The 24,203-nt window shown below is 42.3% G+C and overlaps 2 protein-coding genes and 1 long non-coding RNA gene across 23 annotated transcripts in view; 1 reads left to right on the top strand and 2 right to left on the bottom strand.

The window, feature by feature from the left end:
• Positions 1–10,915, top strand: part of LOC127910690 (protein ANKUB1-like) — an 82,983-nt gene extending 72,068 nt beyond the window's left edge. For 9 of the 10 annotated variants that reach the window (XM_052475397.1, XM_052475400.1, XM_052475402.1 and 6 more), the window contains one exon: positions 9,195–9,425. In XM_052475397.1, coding sequence (XP_052331357.1) covers positions 9,195–9,423 — 229 coding nt within the window. In that variant the 3' untranslated portion in view covers positions 9,424–9,425. Of the gene's footprint in view, positions 1–9,194; positions 9,426–10,816 lie in introns of those variants that run through there. The other variant, XR_008075769.1, reaches the window with a different exon arrangement.
• The window catches only part of LOC127910689 (uncharacterized), a 72,836-nt gene extending 48,993 nt beyond the window's left edge, over positions 1–23,843 (bottom strand). For 2 of the 12 annotated variants that reach the window (XM_052475392.1, XM_052475394.1), the window contains exon 1: positions 23,662–23,843. Coding sequence is in view for 7 of the 12 variants with exons in the window: in XM_052475379.1 (XP_052331339.1) it covers positions 18,402–18,483; positions 18,615–18,651; positions 18,881–18,999; positions 19,229–19,339 (349 nt within the window). In the remaining 5 variants the exon portion in view is untranslated. Of the gene's footprint in view, positions 1–18,401; positions 18,484–18,614; positions 18,652–18,880; positions 19,000–19,228; positions 19,886–20,515; positions 21,171–21,459; positions 21,538–23,162; positions 23,616–23,661 lie in introns of those variants that run through there. The other 10 variants (XM_052475387.1, XM_052475386.1, XM_052475379.1 and 7 more) reach the window with 9 other exon arrangements.
• Positions 12,550–14,303, bottom strand: LOC127910691 (uncharacterized). The gene is made up of 2 exons (XR_008075770.1): positions 12,976–14,303; positions 12,550–12,638 (listed from the first exon to the last, which is right to left on the bottom strand). It is a non-coding gene; the product is annotated as an uncharacterized LOC127910691 (long non-coding RNA).
• Positions 23,844–24,203: the final 360 nt, after the last annotated feature.

The following is a 24,203-nucleotide window of genomic DNA, read 5'->3' as shown; positions in this document are numbered from 1 at the left end:
GAATTCAGGTGAACCAAAGAATGTGTCACAAACGCCTTGTGTCACATGTTATTTCATCAGGGTGTCTACAAAACCATCTTATTTCTCCTCCATAAGTGCTGGAATTTCCCGATTGTCTTATCCCAGTACAAGATTAGGGCAACTGGTATTAAATTCAAAAATGACAAGCAGTCTTTAAAGGTATATCATTTTATTACAGATTCTATCGGCAGTTCAGTACCATTTTTTATTTATAAAATACTTTTCCATTTATTTAGCTCAGTTTTAGCTAAGTTAGCAAGACGGATATGACATTTAACAGCGTGCATGCACAAATGCATGATTCGCCACATCATGAATATTTGAAGCAGGAATACAGAACGAGACTCCCCACCAAGCCAGATAGTAATGGGGTACTCAACGTGTAACTGAGGCATAGCTCATACAATTATATTTTGTCCAGGGGTCAATGACTATCCTTCTGAATAATAAATACCTGGTTAAATATATGGTGAAATGCTCGTAAAGATAATTGCAATAAAACTTGATTTTCATCAGTACTTAAAAATCCGGTGACCACTAGATGTATATCCACATTTAGATCAAATATACTTGATTTTTCATCAGTCTGTGAATGACAAGCCCACTGAATCTGTTTAATAATCTTTATACTCAGCAGGTAGAGGCCTAGGTACTTCAAATCAGTGCTTAATTTGAGCCGGATCATGCCAGAACAGGATCCGGCAATTCTGGACTGTTTTACAGAACCTTTTGACAAAATCTGGTACCTCTCGTGCCATGAAAAATAATTTTCACTTTTTGCTATGTAACAATTATAATAAAAGCGATCAAAGTTCATTCGAGTTGCCTCTTCGTCAATTATCCTGCCCCTCATCTCTCCAGAGTTGCACTTTCATTTGTTTTTAGAATCATAGCTGCATGAAGGGTTCGGATTAAATACATACTGCGGTCTGTTAAAGAAAAAAATATTATATTCTGAATAGTCATTAAACAAAACATAAATAGCTACCAATAAATTTTCGAAACATGATTTTGTCATCAGGCTCAGTACCATTTGTTTGATTTTGTGGACCAACGACTAAACTTTATCTATGTTAGCTAGTTGCTATAGCCTAATACGCCATGAGAAACCCTATAGTAGCACAGAGGACCTGCTACATTTTAAATAGTTCGCTGCGGATTGTAGCCCAATAACAAAGAATAGCCTCCAGTCGGAAACGCGAGGCAAATCTGCTGAAAAACAGCAGGCAGACAAAACAGGTCCCCTTTTGCAATATTTCAAATACAATCGAGGGAAAACACAGGTTGATGAAAGCAATGACTCTTGCTGAAAAGATAAGACTATGCTGTAGACTACACAAAATATTTGATCAACTCCCAAACATTGTTTTACAAAACAGAGAGGAGAGAGGCTTTTGACACGAGCGCATCGACAATCTCCAGGAGTGAGCTCATACAATCATTTTTGAGTCAGTGAAACTGGAAAGCATTTTGACTAATTTCCCCTCAAATATTATGGCATAGGCGCATGCTCGTACAAAGATAGCTATTGATCATTTGTGCGGATTAAAAAAGATAATGCCAATGAGTCTCCAGTCATGTAAAAATTATGCACGAAAGAATTGGATTACCAAAAAAACTTTCCGGTGACCACTAGATGTCCTCGTATTCCACATTTAGATCAAATATACTTGTCAGTTTTAGCCAGCCATGTGAATGACAAGCCCACTGATTAGTTTAATGCCAAATCTTTATGTAAACTCATTAGGTAGAATAGGTACTTCAAATCAGTGCTTAAAAAGGCCGGATCATTCCAGAACAGGACTAAAACGTTTAAGTTCTGTGCACTGCTTTATTCAGTGGAACCTATTTGGCCAAATGGTACCGTTCAATGCTCTATTATAAAGGTTATTTTTTTCCATGAATTCTAATACCACAGAAGTTCATTAGCACCCACTCTTTTATCTGGCACCTCCCAATTTATCAAATTAGAGCTCTGCTTCATCATTTTTTCCTTATAGAATATAGCTGCATGGTGGTTATGGTAGGTGATTAGTATAAAGTTACGGAATTACTGCTGTCTGTTCAGAAATAAATTAAATCATTCAGAATAGCCTAATACGTCATGAGAAGCCCTATAATTTAGCTACAGAGACCAATGAGATGATTGGTTAGTAAGAACACTTTTTTTAAATACCATGGTTATGGTAGAGTGATTGTAGCCCAATAACAAAGAATACCAAGACCATGGTTATGGTAGAGTGATTGGTTAGTAAAAACACTGCTTTATACCGAGACCATGGTTATGGTAGAGTGATTGGTTAGTAAGAACACTCTTTATAGGGAAGACCATGGTTATGGTAGAGTGATTGCTGAAAAGATAAGACACTGCTTTAGACAAGACCATGGTTATGGTTGATTGGTTAGTAAGAACACTGTTTTACGTGAGTGTGAAGTGTTGTTGTACAGAGGTCCCTGGGTACATGTCCAGAGCCAGACAGGGACAGAACTCACTCTGTTCCACAAAGTTCTGTGGAAGATTTGCTAACAGAGGAGAGTGGTTATGTATCTAAGTACAAATTTAACCATCAGAATAATGTTTATTTTGTTTCTCCACAAACCTAGGCCTATAGGCTATTGACATCCCATCATTGACTAAGTTTGTCAGTGTCAAAGCCAGACCTTCTGTCTGTCTCTCCTTCTTGCTGGTTGACTAGATAATGGAAATCTGCATAGTATTGTATGGTTGACCTGGGATAGAGCTGAAATGTGGCCCGATGTAGTGTTGCCTTTGTACCAAACACCCTTACAGTCATAAACCTTTTCCCCATGTAATCGCCTCCACCTCAGTCTGGTGTTCGCTAACAGTATCTGAAGAATCTGTATACCCAGTGGTGTATAGTACAGTAGAGTACATCAGAGTACAGCAGAGTACAGTAGACTACACAGAGTACAGCAGACTACAGTAGAGCACAGCAGAGTACAGTAGAGCACAGCAGGCAGAGTACATAGTAGCAGAGAAGAGGCCCTTTGGGTTAGAGCACAGCAGGCCGTATAGTGAAATACATATTCATAATATTTCTGTAAACAATTTAATCTGCACCCAGATTAGTCTTCAATTGAATTTTCACCCAGATTAGTGTTCAATTTAATCTGCACCCAGATTAGTGTTCAATGTGATAGAACAAAACTCAGCACATTGAATTAGAAAATGTTGTTACAAATTTGAGCCACGAGATGGTGGTAGATTATAATTTAAATGGCATGGACCTTTGATTTGTCTCTGGATAGAAATTGCCCTTGGGCACAGATCTAGGATCAGTTTACTCTCACCAAATCCTAACCTTTACCATTAGCAGTAAAAACACAAACCAGACCTAAGATCAGTGCAAAGGAGCCACTTCATCTTACCCCTGTAATTATATGACTCCTAACTTATATATACTGAGTGTACCAAACATTAGAAACACCTTCCTAATATTGAGTTGCACCCCGCCTTCTGCCATCAGAACAGCCTCAATTCGTTGGGACATGGACTCTACAAGGTGTTTGAAAGCGTTCCCCAGGGATGCTGGCCCATGTTGACTCCAATGCTTCCAACAGTTGTGCCAAGTTGGCTGGATGTTCTTTGGGTGGTGGACCATTCATGATACACACAGGAAACTGTTGAGTGTGAAAAACCCCAGCAGCATTGCAGTTCTTGACACAAACCGGTGCACCAGGCACCTACTACCCCGATCAAAGGCACTTAAATATTTTGTCTTGCCCATTCACCCTCTGAATGGCACACATACACAATCTATGCCTCAATTGTCTCAAGGCTTAAAAATCCTTCTTTAACCTGTCCGCTCCCCTTCATCTACACTGAAGTGGATTTAACAAGTGACATCATTAAGGGATCATAGCTTTCACCTGGATTCACCTGGTCAGTCTTTGTCATGGAAAGAACAGGTGTTCATAATGTTTTGTTTACTCGGTGTATAAACACATCATAGGTATTTATGTAAAACAGGTGAATTTACTGTATGTCCATGGTCTTATACTTCAGCGGGAGCCGGTGGTGCGTGTGTTCAGTGCCGTGACGGGGAGACCCTCTCAGTCTTGGGCACTGTGTTTCTCCTGAGTACGTCTGTGGCCAGGCTCATGACCCTGGTGTCCCAGCAGTGTGAGCTTCCCGTCAGCTCCTTCAGACTGAGCTCTGAGCTCTCCCACCGGCCTGCAACTCTACGACTGCAACCGGCTGCACGACTACGCCATTGACCTGGGTATGGCCTTCCTTGTGCAGTAGATCAATGGTCCTCTGGCTCAACACCTTATGGATGTAACACAGAGACAAATGGACTGTATGGAACACATTCTTGGTTCATGGCAACTAGGAGGACAACCTGCATGTGTCTCTGTCTCCCAGGGGCTACTCTACGGTTGGACACCTGGGATGGGTGGGCGGAGTTCCTCAGAGGCTGCTTCCTGGGACACAGACTGACCGTCCAACGACACCTGTCTAGAGAGAGACCTGTGATGAGGTCAGAATACACATCTACACACTGAACTGTATGATAGACTTACTATCAACAGTGATGGTACTGACCCTGTATATAGCTTACAATAGCTTACAATGATAGTACAATGATGTACCCTGTATATAGCTTACAATGATAGTACTGACCCTGTATATAGCTTACAATGATGGTACTGACCCTGTATATAGCTTACAATGATGGTACTGACCCTGTATATAGCTTACAATGATAGTACTGACCCCTGTATATAGCTTACAATGATAGTACTGTATATAGCTTACAATGATAGTACTGACCCTGTATATAGCTTACAATGATAGTACTGACCCTGTATATAGCTTACAATGATGGTACTGACCCTGTATATAGCTTACAATGATATGTACTGACCCTGCTTACAATGATGGTACTGACCCTGTATATACAATGATAGTACTGACCCTGTATATAGCTTACAATGATAGTACTGACCCTGTATATAGCTTACAATTACTGACCCTATAGCAATGATAGTACTGACCCTGTATATAGCTTACAATGATGGTACTGACCCTGTATATAGCTTATAATGATGGTACTGACCCTGTATATAGCTTACAATGATGGTACTGAACCTGTATATAGCTTACAATGATAGTATTGACCCTGTATATAGCTTACAATGATGGTACTGACCCTGTATATAGCTTATAATCAAATCAAATCAAATTTATTTATATAGCCCTTCGTACATCAGCTGATATCTCAAAGTGCTGTACAGAAACCCAGCCTAAAACCCCAAACAGCAAGCAATGCAGGTGTAGAAGCACGGTGGCTAGGAAAAACTCCCTAGAAAGGCCAAAACCTCGGAAGAAACCTTGAGGAACCAGGCTATGTGGGGTGGCCAGTCCTCTTCTGGCTGTGCCGGGTGGAGATTATAACAGAACATGGCCGAGATGTTCAAATGTTCATAAATGACCAGCATGGTCGAATAATAATAAGGCAGAACAGTTGAAACTGGAGCAGCAGCACAGTCAGGTGGACTGGGGACAGCAAGAAGTCATCATGTCAGGTAGTCCTGGGGCACGGTCCTAGGGCTCAGGTCCTCCGAGAGAGAGAAAGAAAGAAGGAGAGAATTAGAAAATGCACACTTAGATTCACACAGGACACCGAATAGGACAGGAGAAGTACTCCAGATATAACAAACTGACCCTAGCCCCCCCGACACAAACTACTGCAGCATAAATACTTGAGGCTGAGACAGGAGGGGTCAGGAGACACTGTGGCCCCATCCGAGGACACCCCCGGACAGGGCCAAACAGGAAGGATATAACCCCACCCACTTTGCCAAAGCACAGCCCCCACACCACTAGAGGGATATCTTCAACCACCAACTTACCATCCTGAGACAAGGCTGAGTATAGCCCACAAAGATCTCCGCCACGGCACAACCCAAGGGGGGGGCGCCAACCCAGACAGGATGACCACAACAGTGAATCAACCCACTCAGGTGACGCACCCCCTCCAGCGACGGCATGAGTGAGCCCCAGTAAGCCAGTGACTCTGCCCCTGTAATAGGGTTAGAGGCAGAGAATCCCAGTGGAAAGAGGGGAACCGGCCAGGCAGAGACAGCAAGGGCGGTTCATTGCTCCAGGGCCTTTCCGTTCACCTTCCCACTCCTGGGCCAGACTACACTCAATCATATGACCCACTGAAGAGATGAGTCTTCAGTAAAGACTTAAAGGTTTAGACCGAGTTTGCGTCTCTGACATGGGTAGACAGACCGTTCCATAAAAATGGAGCTCTATAGAAGAAAGCCCTGCCTCCAGCTGTTTGCTTAGAAATTCTAGGGACAATTAGGAGGCCTGCGTCTTGTGACCGTAGCGTACGTGTACGGTAGGACCAAATCAGAAAGATAGGTTGGAGCAAGCCAATGTAATGCTTTGTAGGTTAGCAGTAAAACCTTGAAATCAGCCCTTGCTTTGACAGGAAGCCAGTGTAGAGAGGCTAGCACTGGAGTAATATGATCAAATTTCTTGGTTCTAGTCAGGATTCTAGCAGCCGTATTTAGCACTAACTGAAGTTTATTTAGTGCTTTATCCGGGTAGCCGGAAAGTAGAGCATTGCAGTAGTCTAACCTAGAAGTGACAAAAGCATGGATGAATTTTTCTGCATTTTTGGACAGAAAGTTCTGATTTTTGCAATGTTACGTAGATGGAAAAAAGCTGTCCTCGAAATGGTCTTGATATGTTCTTCAAAAGAGAGATCAGGGTCCAGAGTAACGCCGAGGTCCTTCACAGTTTTATTTGAGACGACTGTACAACCATTAAGATTAATTGTCAGATTCAACAGAAGATCTCTTTGTTTCTTGGGACCTAGAACAAGTATCCCTCTCCGCTATTTCTCTCCAAATGATCTCTGTTTTGTCCGAGTTTAATAGTAGAAAGTTTGCAGCCATCCACTTCCTTATGTCTGAAACACATGCTTCTAGCGAGGGCAATTTTGGGGCTTCACCATGTTTCATTGAAATGTACAGCTGTGTGTCATCCGCATAGCAGTGAAAGTTAACATTATGTTTTCGAATAACATCCCCAAGAGGTAAAATATATAGTGAAAACAATAGTGGTCCTAAAACGGAACCTTGAGGAACACCGAAATGTACAGTTGATTTGTCAGAGGACAAACCATTCACAGAGACAAACTGATATCTTTCCGACAGATAAGATCTAAACCAGGCCAGAACATGTACGTGTAGACCAATTTGGGTTTCCAATCTCTCCAAAAGAATGTGGTGATCGATGGTATCAAAAGCAGCACTAAGGTCTAGGAGCACGAGGACAGATGCAGAGCCTCGGTCCGATGCCATTAAAATGTCATTTACCACCTTCACAAGTGCCGTCTCAGTGCTATGATGGGGTCTAAAACCAGGCTGAAGCATTTCGTATGCATTGTTTGTCTTCAGGAAGGCAGTGAGTTGCTGCGCAACAGCCTTCTCTAAAGTTTTTCAGAGGAATGGAAGATTCGATATAGGCCGATAGTTTTTATATTTTCTGGGTCAAGGTTTGGCTTCTTCAAGAGAGGCTTTATTACTGCCACTTTTAGTGAGTTTGGTACACATCCGGTGGATAGAGAGCCGTTTATTATGTTCAACATAGGAGGGCCAAACACAGGAAGCAGCTCTTTCAGTAGTTTAGTTGGAATAGGGTCCAGTATGCAGCTTGAAGGTTTAGAGGCCATGATTATTTTCATCATTGTGTCAAGAGATATAGTACTAAAACACTTGAGCGTCTCTCTTGATCCTAGGTCCTGGCAGAGTTGTGCAGACTCAGGACAACTGAAATTTGGAGGAATACGCAGGTTTAAAGAGGAGTCCGTAATTTGCTTTCTAATAATCATAATCTTTTCCTCAAAGAAGTTCATGAATTTATCACTGCTAAAGTGAAAGTCATCCTCTCTTGGGGAATGCTGCTTTTTAGTTAGCTTTGCGACAGTATCAAAAAGGAATTTCGGATTGTTCCTCAATTAAGTTAGAAAAATAGGATGATCGAGCAGCAGTAAGGGCTCTTCGGTACTGCACGGTACCGTCTTTCCAAGCTCGCCGGAAGACTTCCAGTTTGGTGTGGCGCCATTTCCGTTCCAATTTTCTGGAAGCTTGCTTCAGAGCTCGGGTATTTTCTGTGTACCAGGGAGCTAGTTTCTTATGAGAAATGTTTTTAGTTTTTAGGGGTGCAACTGCATCTAGGGTATTACGCAAGGTTAAATTGAGATCCTCAGTTAGGTGGTTAACTGATTTTTGTCCTCTGGCGTCCTTGGCTAGGCAGAGGGAGTCTGGAAGGGCATCAAGGAATCTTTGTGTTGTCTGTGAATTTATAGCACGACTTTTGATGGTCTGGGGTCTGAGCAGATTATTTGTTGCAATTGCAAACGTAATAAAATGGTGGTCCGATAGTCCAGGATTATGAGGAAAAACATTAAGATCCACAACATTTATTCCATGGGACAAAACTAGGTCCAGCGTATGACTGTGACAGTGATAGTACTGACCCTGTATATAGCTTACAATGATGGTACTGACCCTGTATGTAGCTTATATTCTCGTGTTTTTTCCTTCATATGTTTTTTGGGGCGGCAGGGTAGCCTAGTGGTTAGAGTGTTGGACTAGTAACTGGAAGGTTGCAAGTTCAAACCCCCGAGCTGACAATGTTCAAATCTGTCGTTCTGCCCCTGAACAGGCAGTTAACCCACTGTTCCTAGGCCGTCATTGAAAATAAGAATTTGTTCTTAACTGACTTGCCTGGTTAAATAAAGGTAAAATAAAAAATAAAAATAAATTACAATGATGGTACTGACCCTGTATATAGCTTACAATGATAGTACTGACCCTGTATATAGCTTACAATGATAGTACTGACCCTGTATATAGCTTACAATGATGGTACTGACCCTGTATATAGCTTACAATGATGGTACTGACCCTGTATGTAGCTTACAATGATGGTACTGTATGTCGCTTATATTCTCGTGTTTTTTTCCTTCATATGTTTTTTCTCTTACCCTGATATTTAATACTGCATTGTGGGAAAGAGTTTGCAAGTAAGCTTTTTACTGTACTGTTTTATAACCCACTGGATCTTGTGAACTTGACAAAAAAAACTTGAAACGTGTTATAAATACATTGATTCTGTATTATTCCAGGTTCCAGCTCCGGGTGGCACTCTACATCGCTGCTTCTCTGGGCCACCTGGACCTGGCCGGCTGGCTGCTGGAGAGGGGGGTGCGTGTCATTGAGCCGGTGGGGGTTCACCCTTACCGTGAGTGGTGCCACCAGACGGCCCACCCCGACGTCGCCAAGTGTCCCGCTGTCGCCTCCATCGAGCGCGGCCAGCTCACCATCCTCAAACTTTTATCGCCAGCAGCGTTCTGACCCTTGCCTGTCGGGATCCCCAGGGTCGTAACCCCTGAGGATCGCCCTTCAGTACGGCCACAGGGAGTGTGTGAGTCACCTGGCCACCAAGCTGTGCTCTGTGGTGGTCCTCCCAGGTATGGCCCTGCCCATGCGGACATACCTCCAGATAAAGGGCTGGGTGAGGCTGGGGCAGAGGAGGACAGCATCCAGGCACTGCATGGGCCTCAACAGGGCTCCGTTCAGGACCAGGGTGGGCGACACGGTCCTGGTGGACGGCTTCACCCTCCCCAAGATGTCCTCCAAGCCCAGGAGGAGTGAGGCCAAGGCGGGTATCAGGGTGATGTCCACAGCCTCTCGACGTTTGACCCCCATCAACTGCCCATCTCATGTATCCTGCCCGCTCCGCGCCCTGGCATCCCAGGATAAACCTCTTCAACTACCGAAGCTACACCCTGTGACCACGAGGGATGAAAGAGAGAGAAGAGGGGATGTGGAGGGAAGGGATGTGAGGAGGATGAGATTGGGGATCAGAACAGCAACCAATGGAGGAGCAGAGTCCCGCTCCCGCCCATTTCTAGAGACACCAATCTCAGACCTGTGTTTGCCTCGCCAAACTCCGCCCAGATACTCACCACCTCACTGGAGGCCTTTTCTCTCCACTGCGACCGCACACCCAGAGAAAACGCCATATACTGTTTGGCCTTGGCCAGGTTAGTCCAAGTTTAAATGACAGCTACGGTGAATATGAATATTTCTCTGGAGGTTTCTTATGGAAGGTGTGAATACTGTCAGAAGAAGCCTCCATTTATAATCAGTGGTGGGGGGGAACACATGTAAAAGCTGTTTACACACTTTTTATTTTATTTGGTTCAAGCATTTACCCACCTTTTGTGGAAGATGCATTGAGAGTATGGGGAGCGTTACTTCTTTAATCCTGAACGGCAATCAGCATTTACCAGTCAATGTTTTTACCACGACTCAGTTCAGAACAAATTCTTATTTTGATTGCCAAAAGACGCTTTACACCCTATGGGACTCCCAATCAGGGAGTGGATCAGCCTATGATATACCCTTATCCTCCCTGAATAGATTTCAGTACAAACAAATCATGAGCCAACCATCATGGTTAGAAGGTATATAGTCAAATCAAATCAAACTTTATTTGTCACATGCGCTGAATACAACAAATGAAATGTTTACTTTACAAGCCCTTAACAAACAGTGCAGTTCAAGAAGAGTTAAGAGAATATTTACCCAATAAACTAAAGTAACAAATAATAAAACAGTTGAACTTGTCCGGTGGCCATTTGATTAATTGTTCAGCAGTCTTATGACTTGGGGTTAGAAGCTGTTATTGGTTTACCCTAACAAGTCCTGAATCAAATCATGAGCCAACTATCATGCTTAGAAGGTATATAGTGTCAGTCTTATTGGTTCACAAGTTGTTTTAGTATGGGGAGGATAGGATGTAAGGGCACTTCATTAATGTATTGAGACCATTACATATACAGTATTTCACAATGCTTAGGACACAGATTTGGTCTCCTAACCTTGTTCTGGTTGATTGACTCTCTAACAGTGCCTTCACACAGAGACCATGGTTGCAGCAGCTGAAAGTAGCGCGGACTCTGGCCAGGAGGAGTGCTCAGCACATTGGGTAGACACCAGGATCCTGGTCATTAGACTGCTGAACAGCTTCTACCCCCAAGTCATTAGACTGCTGAACAGCTTCTACCCCCAAGCCATTAGACTGCTGAACAGCTTCTACCCCCAAGTCATTAGACTGCTGAACAGCTTCTACCCTTCTACCCAAGCCATTAGACTGCTGAACAGCTTCTACCCCCAAGCCATTAGACTGCTGAACAGCTTCTACCCCAAGCCATTAGACTGCTGAACAGCTTCTACCCCCAAGCCATTAGACTGCTGAACAGCTTCTACCCCAAGCCATTAGACTGCTGAACAGCTTCTACCCCCAAGTCATTAGACTGCTGAACAGCTTCTACCCCCAAGTCATTAGACTGCTGAACAGCTTCTACCCCCAAGCCATTAGACTGCTGAACAGCTTCTACCCCCAAGTCATTAGACTGCTGAACAGCTTCTACCCCCAAGCCATTAGACTGCTGAACAGCTTCTACCCCCAAGCCATTAGACTGCTGAACAGCTTCTACCCCCAAGTCATTAGACTGCTGAACAGCTTCTACCCCCAAGTCATTAGACTGCTGAACAGCTTCTACCCCAAGCCATTAGACTGCTGAACAGCTTCATTAGACTGCTGAACAGCTTCTACCCCCAAGTCATTAGACTGCTGAACAGCTTCTACCCCCAAGTCATTAGACTGCTGAACAGCTTCTACCCCCAAGTCATTAGACTGCTGAACAGCTTCTACCCCCAAGTCATTAGACTGCTGAACAGCTTCTACCCCCAAGTCATTAGACTGCTGAACAGCTTCTACCCCCAAGCCATTAGACTGCTGAACAGCTTCTACCCCCAAGTCATTAGACTGCTGAACAGCTTCTACCCCCCCAAGTCATTACCCCCAAGTCATTAGACTGACTGCTGAACAGCTTCTACCCCCCCAAGTCATTAGACTGCTGAACGTTAATTAAATGGCCACCTGCACTATTTGCATTGACCCCCTTTGTTATTGATGTATTTTTCTAATTGTTTTCCACTGACTCTCTTGAATTGGCTCGATGCACACTCACTACACTCTACCCACACATTCACTGTGACACTGACCGACTTTCACACTAGCTGCTGCTACTGTGTTTATTATCTATCCTGATTGCCTCGTCACTTTTACCCTTACCTACATGTACATACTGTATTACCTCGACTACCTCGCACCCATGCGCATTGACTCGGTACTGGTACTCCTTGTATTTTGCCTTGTTATTGTGTTACTATTTAGAAAATATTTCCTTACTTTTTAACTCTGCATTGTTGGGAATGGGCTCGTAATAAAGCCTCTCACAGTTGTTTTCGGCGTATGTGACCAATACGATTAGATTTCATCTGAACAAATGAATGCTCTCATTGTTTATAATGAGGAATTTATTTAAATAATTTGGTTTTCCTTGAATATTTGAATGGGATGAGAAAGCCTTTCGTGATGGATCTAGACAATCTGGTGAAAAGGGAGGGTTTGCGACTCTTCTCTTCAAGTGGGAAGGACGATGCGATATCATAAATTCCCTCTGGAGAAAAGGAGCCATGAGATGTTGTCATCGTCTCTGCAACGAAAGACCATCCAGCATGCCATCAATTTACATTTTTACTCATTTATCAGACACTCTTATCTAGAGAGACTTACAAGGAGCAATTAGGATTAAGTGCCTTGCTCAAGAGCACATTGACAGATTTTGCCTCGTGGACTCAGGGATTCTGAACCAGCAACCTATCGGTTACTGGCCCAACCTCTTAACCCACTAGGCTACCACCCACCCCACAGTACAATATGTCATAGAGGAGAGGAGGAGTACAATGTCTTTCCAAAGGAATTAGTGGAATGGTAAAGGGATAATGTCTCAGTCTTGACTGAGCAGCAGCCTAAACAGCAGCAGGGCTTACCTGTAAAGTACACAGTAGGGGAAATGTTCTGAGGCTGGTACTCCAGAGACTCTTGAGGACAGAGGTTCTTACTAACTTTCTTGGAACCCTGGTTGGTGGGAAAAGGCACATTAAAACAAACTGAATTTTTTTTAGATATCTTAAAGTACAGCATATCAATTGCAAAGAAGCAGTGCAATGCCATGACACAAATAATCATACATCTCACAAAAGGTCAACAGCAGTGTTATTCATGAAAGATGTATGTGGACTATACCTTTGTGTTAAACCTTTGTGTTACCTGCTCTCCAGTACTGCTGATGGTATCCCTTTCCAAATCAAACACGCCTTCTACAATGTCACTGGTGGCCACGCTGGTAGCGGACTCAAAATAACATTTAGCAGTGGCTTTGGTGATCATTTGAAGAATGACCATGCAAGTAGAAGTCTTTGGATCGTTCTGGACTGAAACATCAAAGTTTATGTTTTCATACTCATCTGACCACTGTCTCAGGAAGCACTTCACTGTCTCTTCAGCAAATATCTGGAGAAGCTGAGAGGAGAGCTCCTTGGATATGGCACATTGTTCCTTTCCCCATTTCAGCCTTGAAAGAATGGAGTCTGAAGCACTTTTGGCTGCTTCCAATGTTAAGACCTGTGGAGTGCTGTGGCTGTCCTGAAGGGCTATCACTTTATCCACCAATTCATGACTGAAAATGTGGATGGTCCAAGTGGAAATGATTTTCTCAATTTCCTAACAGCAGATCGGAGGTCGTCAAGATGAGAAGCACCCTGTCCATCTTCCTGTGTGTTCTCAACACTTTCCACCATAATGTCCACTACCACCCCAGCAGCTTGCCTGACTTTGTCCACAAAGTTTACAGGAAGTAAGTCCTCTGTGTGAAAGAAGTCCTCAATGATTGTGTTTCTAACAATGGGAAAGTCAATCTGAGCAGGAAACTCAGTGGGGATGGGAGTCCCGGGTAAGGCAAAGTGCCATTTCGACTGCCTTAATTTTGAAGTAGGTGTTAGAGAGATGGAGGAGCGTGAAGAACAGGTATTTCTTGTATTTTGGCTGTCAGCACTCCTACAACGGATCGTGTCAATATCCTCCAGCATGGATCCTGAGAGCTCAGTGGTTTTAGATAGTAATTTGTGCGGAATGTCCACACAGGCATCGTTTCCACCAGGTGTAACACTGCTCTGGTTGACCTCAAGATGGCCGAGACTTGCTCTTTGTGATGCAGGACTGCTTTGATATGTAAAGATTTGGATTGAACCAAGTGTTGTGTCTGATCTTTGAAGATCTTTTCTGAGAAACTCCGTAATCTTACTTTGCAGACTGTAGTAGATGTTACGAGCAACAGACCGGATCCTTTTCTCAGAAACCTGTCCAGTGGTGAGCAGGGAGGTTCCAGATACCATGTCAGATGATTGGGTGGTCTGGGGAGCTCCTGCTGGTCTTTCACTATGGTTTGTATAATATCAGTAGATGTGGTGGATGTAGATACAGACTGGAGGTACTTATCTGTTGTGCCTTCCTCCACAATGTTAAATGATCTAGAGATGACCTTACTCACTTCTTTCTCAGCTTTGGTTTGGAACTCATGACTAGAGAGTTTTTGGAGGCTCTTTGTTGAAAGACTGTGGGAAGATGCAATGCCTTTGGAGGCAGCTGTGCTGCAATCTAGACTTACTGGAGAGGTTCGCTCAGGAGAACCTTGGAGACGTTCAAACATGTCTTCACATGGTGTTGGGGACCTTGACAAGGAGATGTCCTTCAGCTGAGACAGAACACCACCTACCAATATGTTGACCTCAAGGGACATATCAGATATTTTATTTCCTACTGTGGAGAAGCAAGATGCATTTGATGTCTGATCCTCGCATGAGGTCAAGATTGTTGAAATTACCTCTTTGGTACTATTGGTCAGTAGACCCTCGTCTGTTTCAGTCCAGAGAAGTTTTGAACTCTCGCTGACACCCCTGTGTAGAGTCACTTCCTGGTTCAAACTGGGCAAGTGAGGCACACTCTTACTAGCTTGCGTCAAGTTCTGGCTTGCCAAACCAAGGTACTCCTCAGTCACAAGATGTTCAGAGTCCTCTGTGGGTGTATGGCTAGACATTCTTCTCTGCACGTCTGACCTCCGCCGGTGAATGGTGAAGCCCTTTAATGTCTTCTTAATATTTTTATATAAACTAGTGGTAGCAGACCAGATCCTGCTCTTTCGCTTTTGTGCATTTTCCTGGAGGTCAGGTTCTCTCTCCTCTACTTCTGCAGGTTGCGCCAAGCTCTGCAAGTCTTCCACAAATGTGTCAATGATGCCAAAGGCAGCAGAATCCGCACAAATATCCTTTGACAAGGTTCTCTGGTTTAGAACGGAACAAGACCTGGATGCTACAGAATAAGCAGGCTGTGCACTTGTTAAGCTACTGGTGGACTTTTTAACTAGGAACTCACTCACTGCTTGAGTGGTGTCCTCTTAAATTCCTCACTTGAGAGTTTTTTCATACAATCTAACAGACTGGTCAAAGAAGCTGTGGCCTTACTTCTGCTGTCCTCAATTTGACAGGGGAACTCATATACTATTGGTGATGAGGCCCTGGAATGGGAGATATCCCCAAGCTGAGCCAGAACACCCTCTACAAATTTCTCTCTCTCAAAAGAGAAGCCTGATCCTTTTTCTCCAACAGTGTACAGGGGTCCTCCTTTGACATCTCAGTGTTGTACAAGACCAGAAGCTCTGAGATGACTTCTTTGGTGCAAGTTGTCAGAAGGAGCTTGCTTTCTTCTGACTCAGTTTTTCCCAAAGAAGTTTTGAGCTCTCACTTAGGCCTCTTTGTAAAGTAACTGCACTAGTGGACTCTGGCAACTGAGGCTCACTCTTACTGGGCCTATATTTCATGTTTAAGCAAGGAAATGGAACTGTCTCCTTAAACTCAGCATTTGTGATGTTGTCATCAGATGTGACAATGCTCTTTAAGGTACATCCCTGAAGCTTGCCGAAATAATCTTTCAAGTTATTTTGGATGCTGTGGTAAATGTGAACAGCAGCAGACCAGGCACTCTTCTGTTGGGGACTCTCTTCAGATTCAGCCAAGGACTTCATATCTGACACGAAAGTCTTAACAACTACTGACGCTGCTGAGCCCACTGGGTGAATTGACTCTGTCTTTACAATGCCAGACAATGTTTGACCTGATACAGCACCTGTTAACTCAGACTGAACGACTGAACTAGGAAAGCTCAAACTACTGACTTTTTGTCAAGAACTCCACTCACTGCTTGTATTGCTGATGTTTGAAACTCCCGGCTGGAGAGTTTTTGGATGCTCTTAGATGTGAGCGTGCAGGAGGAACCAGATTCACTAATATTGTAGCTGCTCTCGTATTTCCTTATCAGGGCATCAAGATCCTCAATGAAGCCAACATGCGATGCCAAAAATGTGATCTTGTCCTTCAGATCTTCCAGCAAATTCTGTTCGTTCTCATCAACAAAAGCCACCATTGTGTCAGAGATGGTGGTCATGACTTGCCCTGTTAGACTCTTGCTCTCTTGGTCAACTTTTTCAAGTTTAGCAGCCTGCTCTCTCACCATGCTCTCAGTCACCTTGGTCTGTGAGTCTCCCCTTACCGGTGTCACTAGAGAGGTTTGGCTAGCGGAGGCACTCTTAACGACCACTGATAAGGCCGACTTGACATCTTTAGCCAACTCTGCCATTACAGCAGGGGTTAGCATCATAGAGCCTGCACTTCCAGATGGAGAATTGGACATGCATGCAAGTTTGGAGAGAGAACCTTGCAGGCTGTCCTGCACACAGGTGACGAGGGTGTCCTCTGAGACACCTAAGAGGACTTGTAGCGTCTCAGAGTTGGTTGTTTTCTTCTGCACATCAGACAGAGAGGTTAGAGTCCTTGGGAAAAAAACAACAGAAATCATCAAAGTCAAACAAATAATATGTAAGGCTGTGATGCACATTCAGTGTGTCAAATACATCTGCACCATTGAAAACAATGAGGAAAACGCTGCTGTTTCTCTGAGAAAAACCTTAGTGTGATGTCAGCCTAACTGCTTAATTTCTAAAGCCCAATAAAATGTATTTTGTATAAGTCATTTGTATTAAAACTGGCCTGTAGATATCCATCTATCCTGGCAATATCTATCCTCTACAAAAATCCAAATTGCTATAAACTTCAAATACTGTAACTTCTAATAACTTCAAGGACAATCATAAATACAAGGCAGTTTGAAGAAATGTTAAAGGGAAATTTCTAAATGTTTCAACTTCATATTCATCATCTCCAGCACCACCCCAACATCGGCATATGTGAAAAACGGGCATTTCTATGTTTTGTAGTAAAAAAGAAAGAGAAGATAAGTGTTTTCTATGACATCATCAACCAATTAGTAGGCAATGCCTACTCATAATTGGTTAAAATCACATGATGCACACTGATGATGTCATTAGAATCTAGAGCTGAGCATTTAACCAACATTTTTGTTATTTTTCGTTTTTTAAACAACTAATTAACCGACGTCGGCTCAATTATTTGAATTCCATATAGTTAATTTTTTTCTTCTTCTGTGAGCTCGATGCTCAGTTTCTGTAGAGATAAATCAGATCAAGCACGAACTATGCAATGTAGTAGGTAGTTGTAGTTTCCAACAGGTCAATATTCGACATAGTTTGGCACAGAAAATATGGCAATTAATTCCCATAATCCATTGCACGCCCACTTGCTTGTCCACTCTGTGTGGAGCAGATACGGAAACCTCATTGACTGAGACGGAGAGACGAGAGAATGCATGAGAGAGATAAAAAGCAGTTGCGTTGCGAGGATTCTCTACCTGGAAATACATGATCTAAGTGATTGACAGTTGGTGTTCAGCGGTCATAAAAGTAGGTCTTATTTACTTAGAAGAACTACTAAAATAGTGATTTTGTCAGACAGGATAAGCAGCAGCTCTATAGAGATGAGTGGAATGAAATAATGACAAATAAATATTTTAATGAAATAAATGATGGTTGATAAGTCATCAAATAAATGGGATTTTATTCATGAGAAAGTAAATGATGGTTGATAAGTCATAAACAGTAATGGACAGTCACTACCATCATGGGACTAAGAACATACCTCATGGCCCCATTGGGCAGGTAGCTTCCACTGCCCTTAGTCAGGTAAATCTCCTTGAACTTAAGTTGTTGTGATTCCTGCTCTTCTTCCTCTTCCTGCTCCACACAGTTGGAGGAAGGGTAGGGAGTCGGGATGCGAAAGCTATTGTAAGACTTTCGACTGCCTGGCCTCTTAGGTACACCAGCCTCAGTAAATCTCACGCGGGACTTGGTGTTAGTCTTATCGTCTAACAGACTGGTGAGTGACGCTGTGAGAGATCTCTGTGACAATGGAGGAGGCAGCATCTTGGATGCCCAGTAGTTCGTAAAGACCTGGGATGATGATCTGCATCAGCTTGTCCGATAAAAACTGGACAATCCTCAGACACAAGCCGGCAAGCTGTTGTTTTGTCAGCTGTATTCCAAAAACAGAATAAGTGTTTTAAAATGTTGCATAGTGTGTCTTCCAAAAGCTTATGAACAAGGTTAAACATTAGGCAGAGTTTTCATGGTAATCTAATTACATTTTCAGTAACATGATCTTACCGGGTCAAACATGCCCTCATGAATCCCCCTCCATTGCCTGAAAACAATATTGTTATAAATGTTGTCATATCAGGATGCGTGGCAGAATTGTTTTTATTTAATTATTTGCCTGATCGTGAAGTTATACTTGCTTTGTGTCAGTTGTTTTGGCAAAATTGCAATGTGACAACTTTTCTAGCACTGAACATTTTTTTCCCGATTGATCAGTTTCTAATTTGATCCTATTTCCTTGAAGGTGTGATAGTACCAAAGAAAACAGAACATACTTCTCAGTTAGGTTTTGAAGGAAGTCCATAAGTGTCAGATGTTCTACATTGTTGAGCTTCCCCTCTTCTGTGGTTTCCATCACTGAGGTTGCTCTGCTCCTGGTAGAATTGCTCTGCTCCTGGTAGAAATGTAATTATATTGCAAATAATCAAACTTAATATACAACAAATATCATACTGAAATAATTATTAACTGTTAAAGAGTGGAGGAGCATTGGCAACGTTGGGCCAATTAAACAACTGCAACACAACAGAGATGGTTGTGGTACGTCAACATTGCCAATGATAGCATCACTATAACATTTTATTGGATTAATGTTGTAATATGAAATGACAAGGTCAACTTACCATCTCATTGACAGCTTCAGAGGTCAGGTGGTCATCCACCACACAGACAGGCAGGTCTAGAGACTGGGACAAGGCTCTATGGTCATAACCAGGAGAGAATGGAAACAACATCAGAGCAGTCCCAATGGCAGAATCTAACCACTGTCTTCATGTCAAAGACTCACTCATTTGCTTTGTCAAACCTACCCCTTAGAATGACTTCGATATTAACACGGAATATATTTTGTTATTAAGAGATCTCTCAATAATAATTCTCACAATAGCATATTGGTAGTAGTCAGTGACATATTAAAGCTAATCAGGGCTGGGTGTCGTTAAAACCCTGGATGGGGTTCGATCCCGGGCTGAGGTGCTGCCCAGCCTATTGTTTTTTTCTGAAAGTGTATATAATGTTGAAAATCTGACATGGTTTCTAAGGTACAAATTCAACCTATTTTATACAAGGTTTGGCTATGCTGAATTTAGTTTACAATGATGACATCATCCACTACACCCCCCCCCACACTCACTATATTTTAACCAATATATTTGCATCCCACCAGCCCTAAAGCATGAACATGTTTTTTTGCTAGAAGATGTGGATTAAGAGAAGCAAAATTATCCTTTTCTCTAGTTTCATCTAAATGGAAGGGCAACATGACATTGACAAACCTTGTCATATCTGCTTTCACCGGGATTTAAAACCCAGGCTTTCCTAAAATGTTTACCTCAGCCAGTCTAGAACCCAGGTGTGTCTGCAAAACACATGCACTCCTCCATAAGGTTCATGGCTTGCCTATTGTTTTATCGCAGTACAAGAGGGGCAATTGGATTCAGGATTAAACACAAGCAGTCTTTAAGGTATATCTTATTACAGTCTATCGGCAAAAAGCCCACCCATTTTTACCTACCTCATCCCCATACTGTTTTTATTTATTTACTTTTCTTCTCTTTTGCACACCAATATCTCTACCTGTACATGACCATCTGATCATTTATCACTCCAGTGTTAATCTGCAAAATTGTAATTATTCGCCTACCTCATGCCTTTTGCACACAATGTATATAGACTCCCCCTTTTTTTCTACTGTTATTGACTTGTTAATTGTTTACTCCATGTGTAACTCTGTGTTGTCTGCTCACACTGCTATGCTTTATCTTGGCCAGGTCGCAGTTGCAAATGAGAACTTGTTCTCAACTAGCCTACATGGTTAAATAAAGGTGAAATAAAAGTACAAGGGGGGCAACTGGATTCAGGATTAAACACAAGCAGTCTTTAAGGTATATCTTATTACAGTTTAGGCCTACCTTATTATTTTCTTCCATCTGGCAATATCATTTTAAGGAATGAAATCTGTTTTGTTGCTAGTATTATTAGTAACTGCAGGAAAATACAGCTGTAGAGTACAAGAATCAGCTACTTTCTGAAGGGCAGCCAAGCTCATAAGCAATTTAGAACCTACAGACAATTATGACAAAATTTGAACGCAAAGAATGTGTCACAAACGCCTTGTGGTCACATGTTATTTTAGGGCGTGGCTCCGCATTCGTGACCGGGTGTCTTATTTCTATTTCCTGGTATCCGTTAGTGCTGGAATTTGCGATTAATACTTTTCTCATGCCGAAACCGGATTAAATACATACCGGTAGTTAAATGACAAAAAGTATTATATTCCCAATGTCATTAAACAACAACAACATAAATAGCTACTACATTTTCGAAACATGATTTTGTCATCAGGTCAGTACCATTTGTTTGATTTTGTGGACCAACGACTAAACTTTATCTATGTTAGCTAGTTGCTAGCGATGCTAGTCAGCATAGGCTGCTACATGATAAATAGTTCTCATTAGCGAATTAGCTACCTAGCTAGCCAGCCTAACAAGTTGTCAAATCCAGTGGAAACCGATGCAACCCTGCTGCCAAATAAGGGCTAGCTCGATGACCCGTGGTAACAGTGAGGTCCCCATGAGTTTGCAAGGCTTTAATAAATGCTATCGTGCAGAAAAAGCGAATAAAATACTGGTTGATGAGCGAGCTAAGTTAGCTAGCAAGACGGATATGACCGTTAACAGCGTGCATGCACAAATGCATGACGACACATTGAATATAAGTGAAGCAGGAATACAGAACGAGATCGCCCCACCAAGCCAGATAGTAGAGGGGTGCAACAACGCCGGGACATAGAGGCATAGCTCATACAATTATATTTTGTCCGGGTCAATGACTATCCTTGTTGAAAAATAAATACCTGCGTCAAATATATGGCATCGCATGCTAGTGCAAAGAAAGCTTGCATGGATTTAAAACAAATCCGGTGACCACTAGATGTCCTGGTATATCCACATTAAGATCAAATATACTTGATTTTTCAACAGTTCTGTGAATGACAAGCCCACTGAATCTAGTTTAATAATCTTTATACTCAGCAGGTAGAGGCCTAGGTACTTCAAATCAGTGCTTAATTTGAGCCGGATCATGCCAGAACAGGATCCGCACACCTTTCCGTTCTGGACTGTTTTGTTCCGGAACCTACTTGGCCGAATCCGGTACCTCTCGTGCCATGAAAAATAATTGTCACTTTTTGCTATGTAACAATTATAATAAAAGCGATCAAAGTTCATTCGAGTTGCCTCTTCGTCAATTATCCTGCCCCCTCATCTCTCCAGAGTTGCACTTCATCATTTGTTTCCTTATAGAATCATAGCTGCATGAAGGGTTCTGGAGGAATTTTCTAAAGTTACGGAATTACTGCTGTCTGTTCAGAAATAAATTAAATCATTCAGAATAGCCTAATACGTCATGAGAAACCCTATAATTTAGCTACAGAGGACCAATGAATTCTTTTTTTTTTAAATAGCCTCGCTGCGGATTGTAGCCCAATAACAAAGAATAGCCTACAGTCGGGAACGCGAGGCAAATCTGTCAGTGAAAAAACAGCACGCAGACAAAACAGGCCTTTTGCAATATTTCAAATACAATCGAGGGAAAACACATATTTAAAGCAATGACTCTTGCTGAAAAGATAAGACTATGCTGTAGACTACCAAAATATTTGATCAACTCCCAAACATTGTTTTACAAAACAGAGAGGGAGAGAGAGGCTTTTGACACGAGCGCATCGACAATCTCCAGCGAGTGAGCTGCGCATCATTGAGTCAGTGGAACTGGAAAGCATTTTTAGGACTAATTTCCTCCTCATATTGTAGCCACAGCGAGGCAGCAGAGTACCAGTTGAGGTAGGTGCAGGCAGAGCGTAGTAATTAAAGGCAGTGGTCGCCTATCCATCCCCATATCAACACCTGCAGCATCTCATGACACGCGCTCACACTCCCCCATTTACCACAACTCCCAAACTAACTGGACTTAAAACCATGTGTAACTTCGTGGCCATTCCAAGTGATCAACTAATACCAAATAGCTAAAGAGGATAAACCACAAATAAATTCATGCTAAAACATGGCCATTCCAAGTCAGGATCACACCTAATACCAAATAGCTAGAGGATAAACCACAAATAAATTCATGTTTTGTAGGGGGGAGTTGGCGATTATATGGTGGTTGTTTCACTATCGATGATGAAATTGCATTAAATCAAAAGAGTCAGACCCAATGATTTACTGTTCGTAAGGACAGAGTGCCACTAGTAATATTGAACATTAGGGGAGTTCAAGATCCAAGATCACATTTTCTTTCTATGGATTAGCCCATCTGTCAAGTGTTGGTTGTCCAGTAAAAAACTCAAACTTCGAATTAAGATTATCAATCAGATTCTGTGATCAATGTGAATCTGTGAACAGTCTTGTGAATCTTTACTAGAGTCCCCATTAGCTAACGCTATAACGTTAGCTAATCTTCCTGTGGTCCAACACCAATTGATAAGACATTACAAACAATTACAAATTAAGACTTTCCAAACATTTAACAAGTATACAATACAGACAATTAAAATACCTGACATTCAACATTCAGTTGATGCTTTGTAGGTGATGCAATAGCTGTAAACTATAGAGCTCGTGGCCAAGGTGAGTTAAGCGGCTAGAGTGGTTTCCTGTATGCCCATGCTGCACATAGCCCACCCCAATGCACTAGTTAGCCTAGTAAACAAGCCTATACACCGCGGGTAAATTGCCACTATTCACTGTTACAGTGGTCAGAGATCACAGCCAGAAGCCTACCACTACCAACGGGCTACAACTGTTCAGTATTGTTGTCTAATTTATGGACATCGTCTGTGACTTTCTTTAAAATGATCAAGTAGGCCCAACACAGCTTCAGAAGATGTAGGTACATTTGACCAATATTCATGTATCCATTTTTCAGTTAGCATGGTCATGTTTCCTTTCACGTGAGAAATATTAACCAAAGCATCATTTCCCCTTGCTTATCTCCTTCAAAATACTGCAAGCTACAGAGCTATATAAATAATGACTGTATTGGCATGATTCCATACCTTATTATTGACTTCAATTGGAGGTGCAATTCACTCCTTTTGACGAGTAGGTTTGGTCCTCATTTCCAGAGCAAATGTGCAACAGTTCTACACACACATATTTAACTGTCTGTTTTCATTACATCATCAGCTACCTTTGTTACATCACAAAGCCAGCTGGCTAAATCTGGCACATTTACAGAAATACAGTAGATTGTCCCTGTCAAATACATTTGATAAATAATAAATCCAAAACAAACAGTGGTGGAAATAGTCCCATTTAGCAGACGCTTTTATCCAAAGCGACTTACAGTCATGTGTGCATACATTCTACGTATGGGTGGTCCCGGGGATCGAACCCACTAAAATGGCGTTATAAGCGCCAGCTCTACCAACTGAGCTACAGAAGGACCACGTTGATAAAAAATAAATGTCCAAAACAAACAGTGGTGGAAAAAGTCCTCAATCAGTCAGTTGCAAACAGTATGACTCAAGTAAATGTGAAAGTTGCCCAGTAAAATACTTGGGAAGTATTTGGTTTGAAATATTCTCAAGTATCAAAA

This window comes from Oncorhynchus keta, chromosome 22 (assembly GCF_023373465.1).
Source record: "Oncorhynchus keta strain PuntledgeMale-10-30-2019 chromosome 22, Oket_V2, whole genome shotgun sequence".
NCBI classification, from domain to species: Eukaryota; Metazoa; Chordata; class Actinopteri; order Salmoniformes; family Salmonidae; genus Oncorhynchus; species Oncorhynchus keta.
The sequence above is the reverse complement of the archived record's forward strand: the minus strand, read 5'-3'. Positions and strand labels throughout refer to the sequence as shown.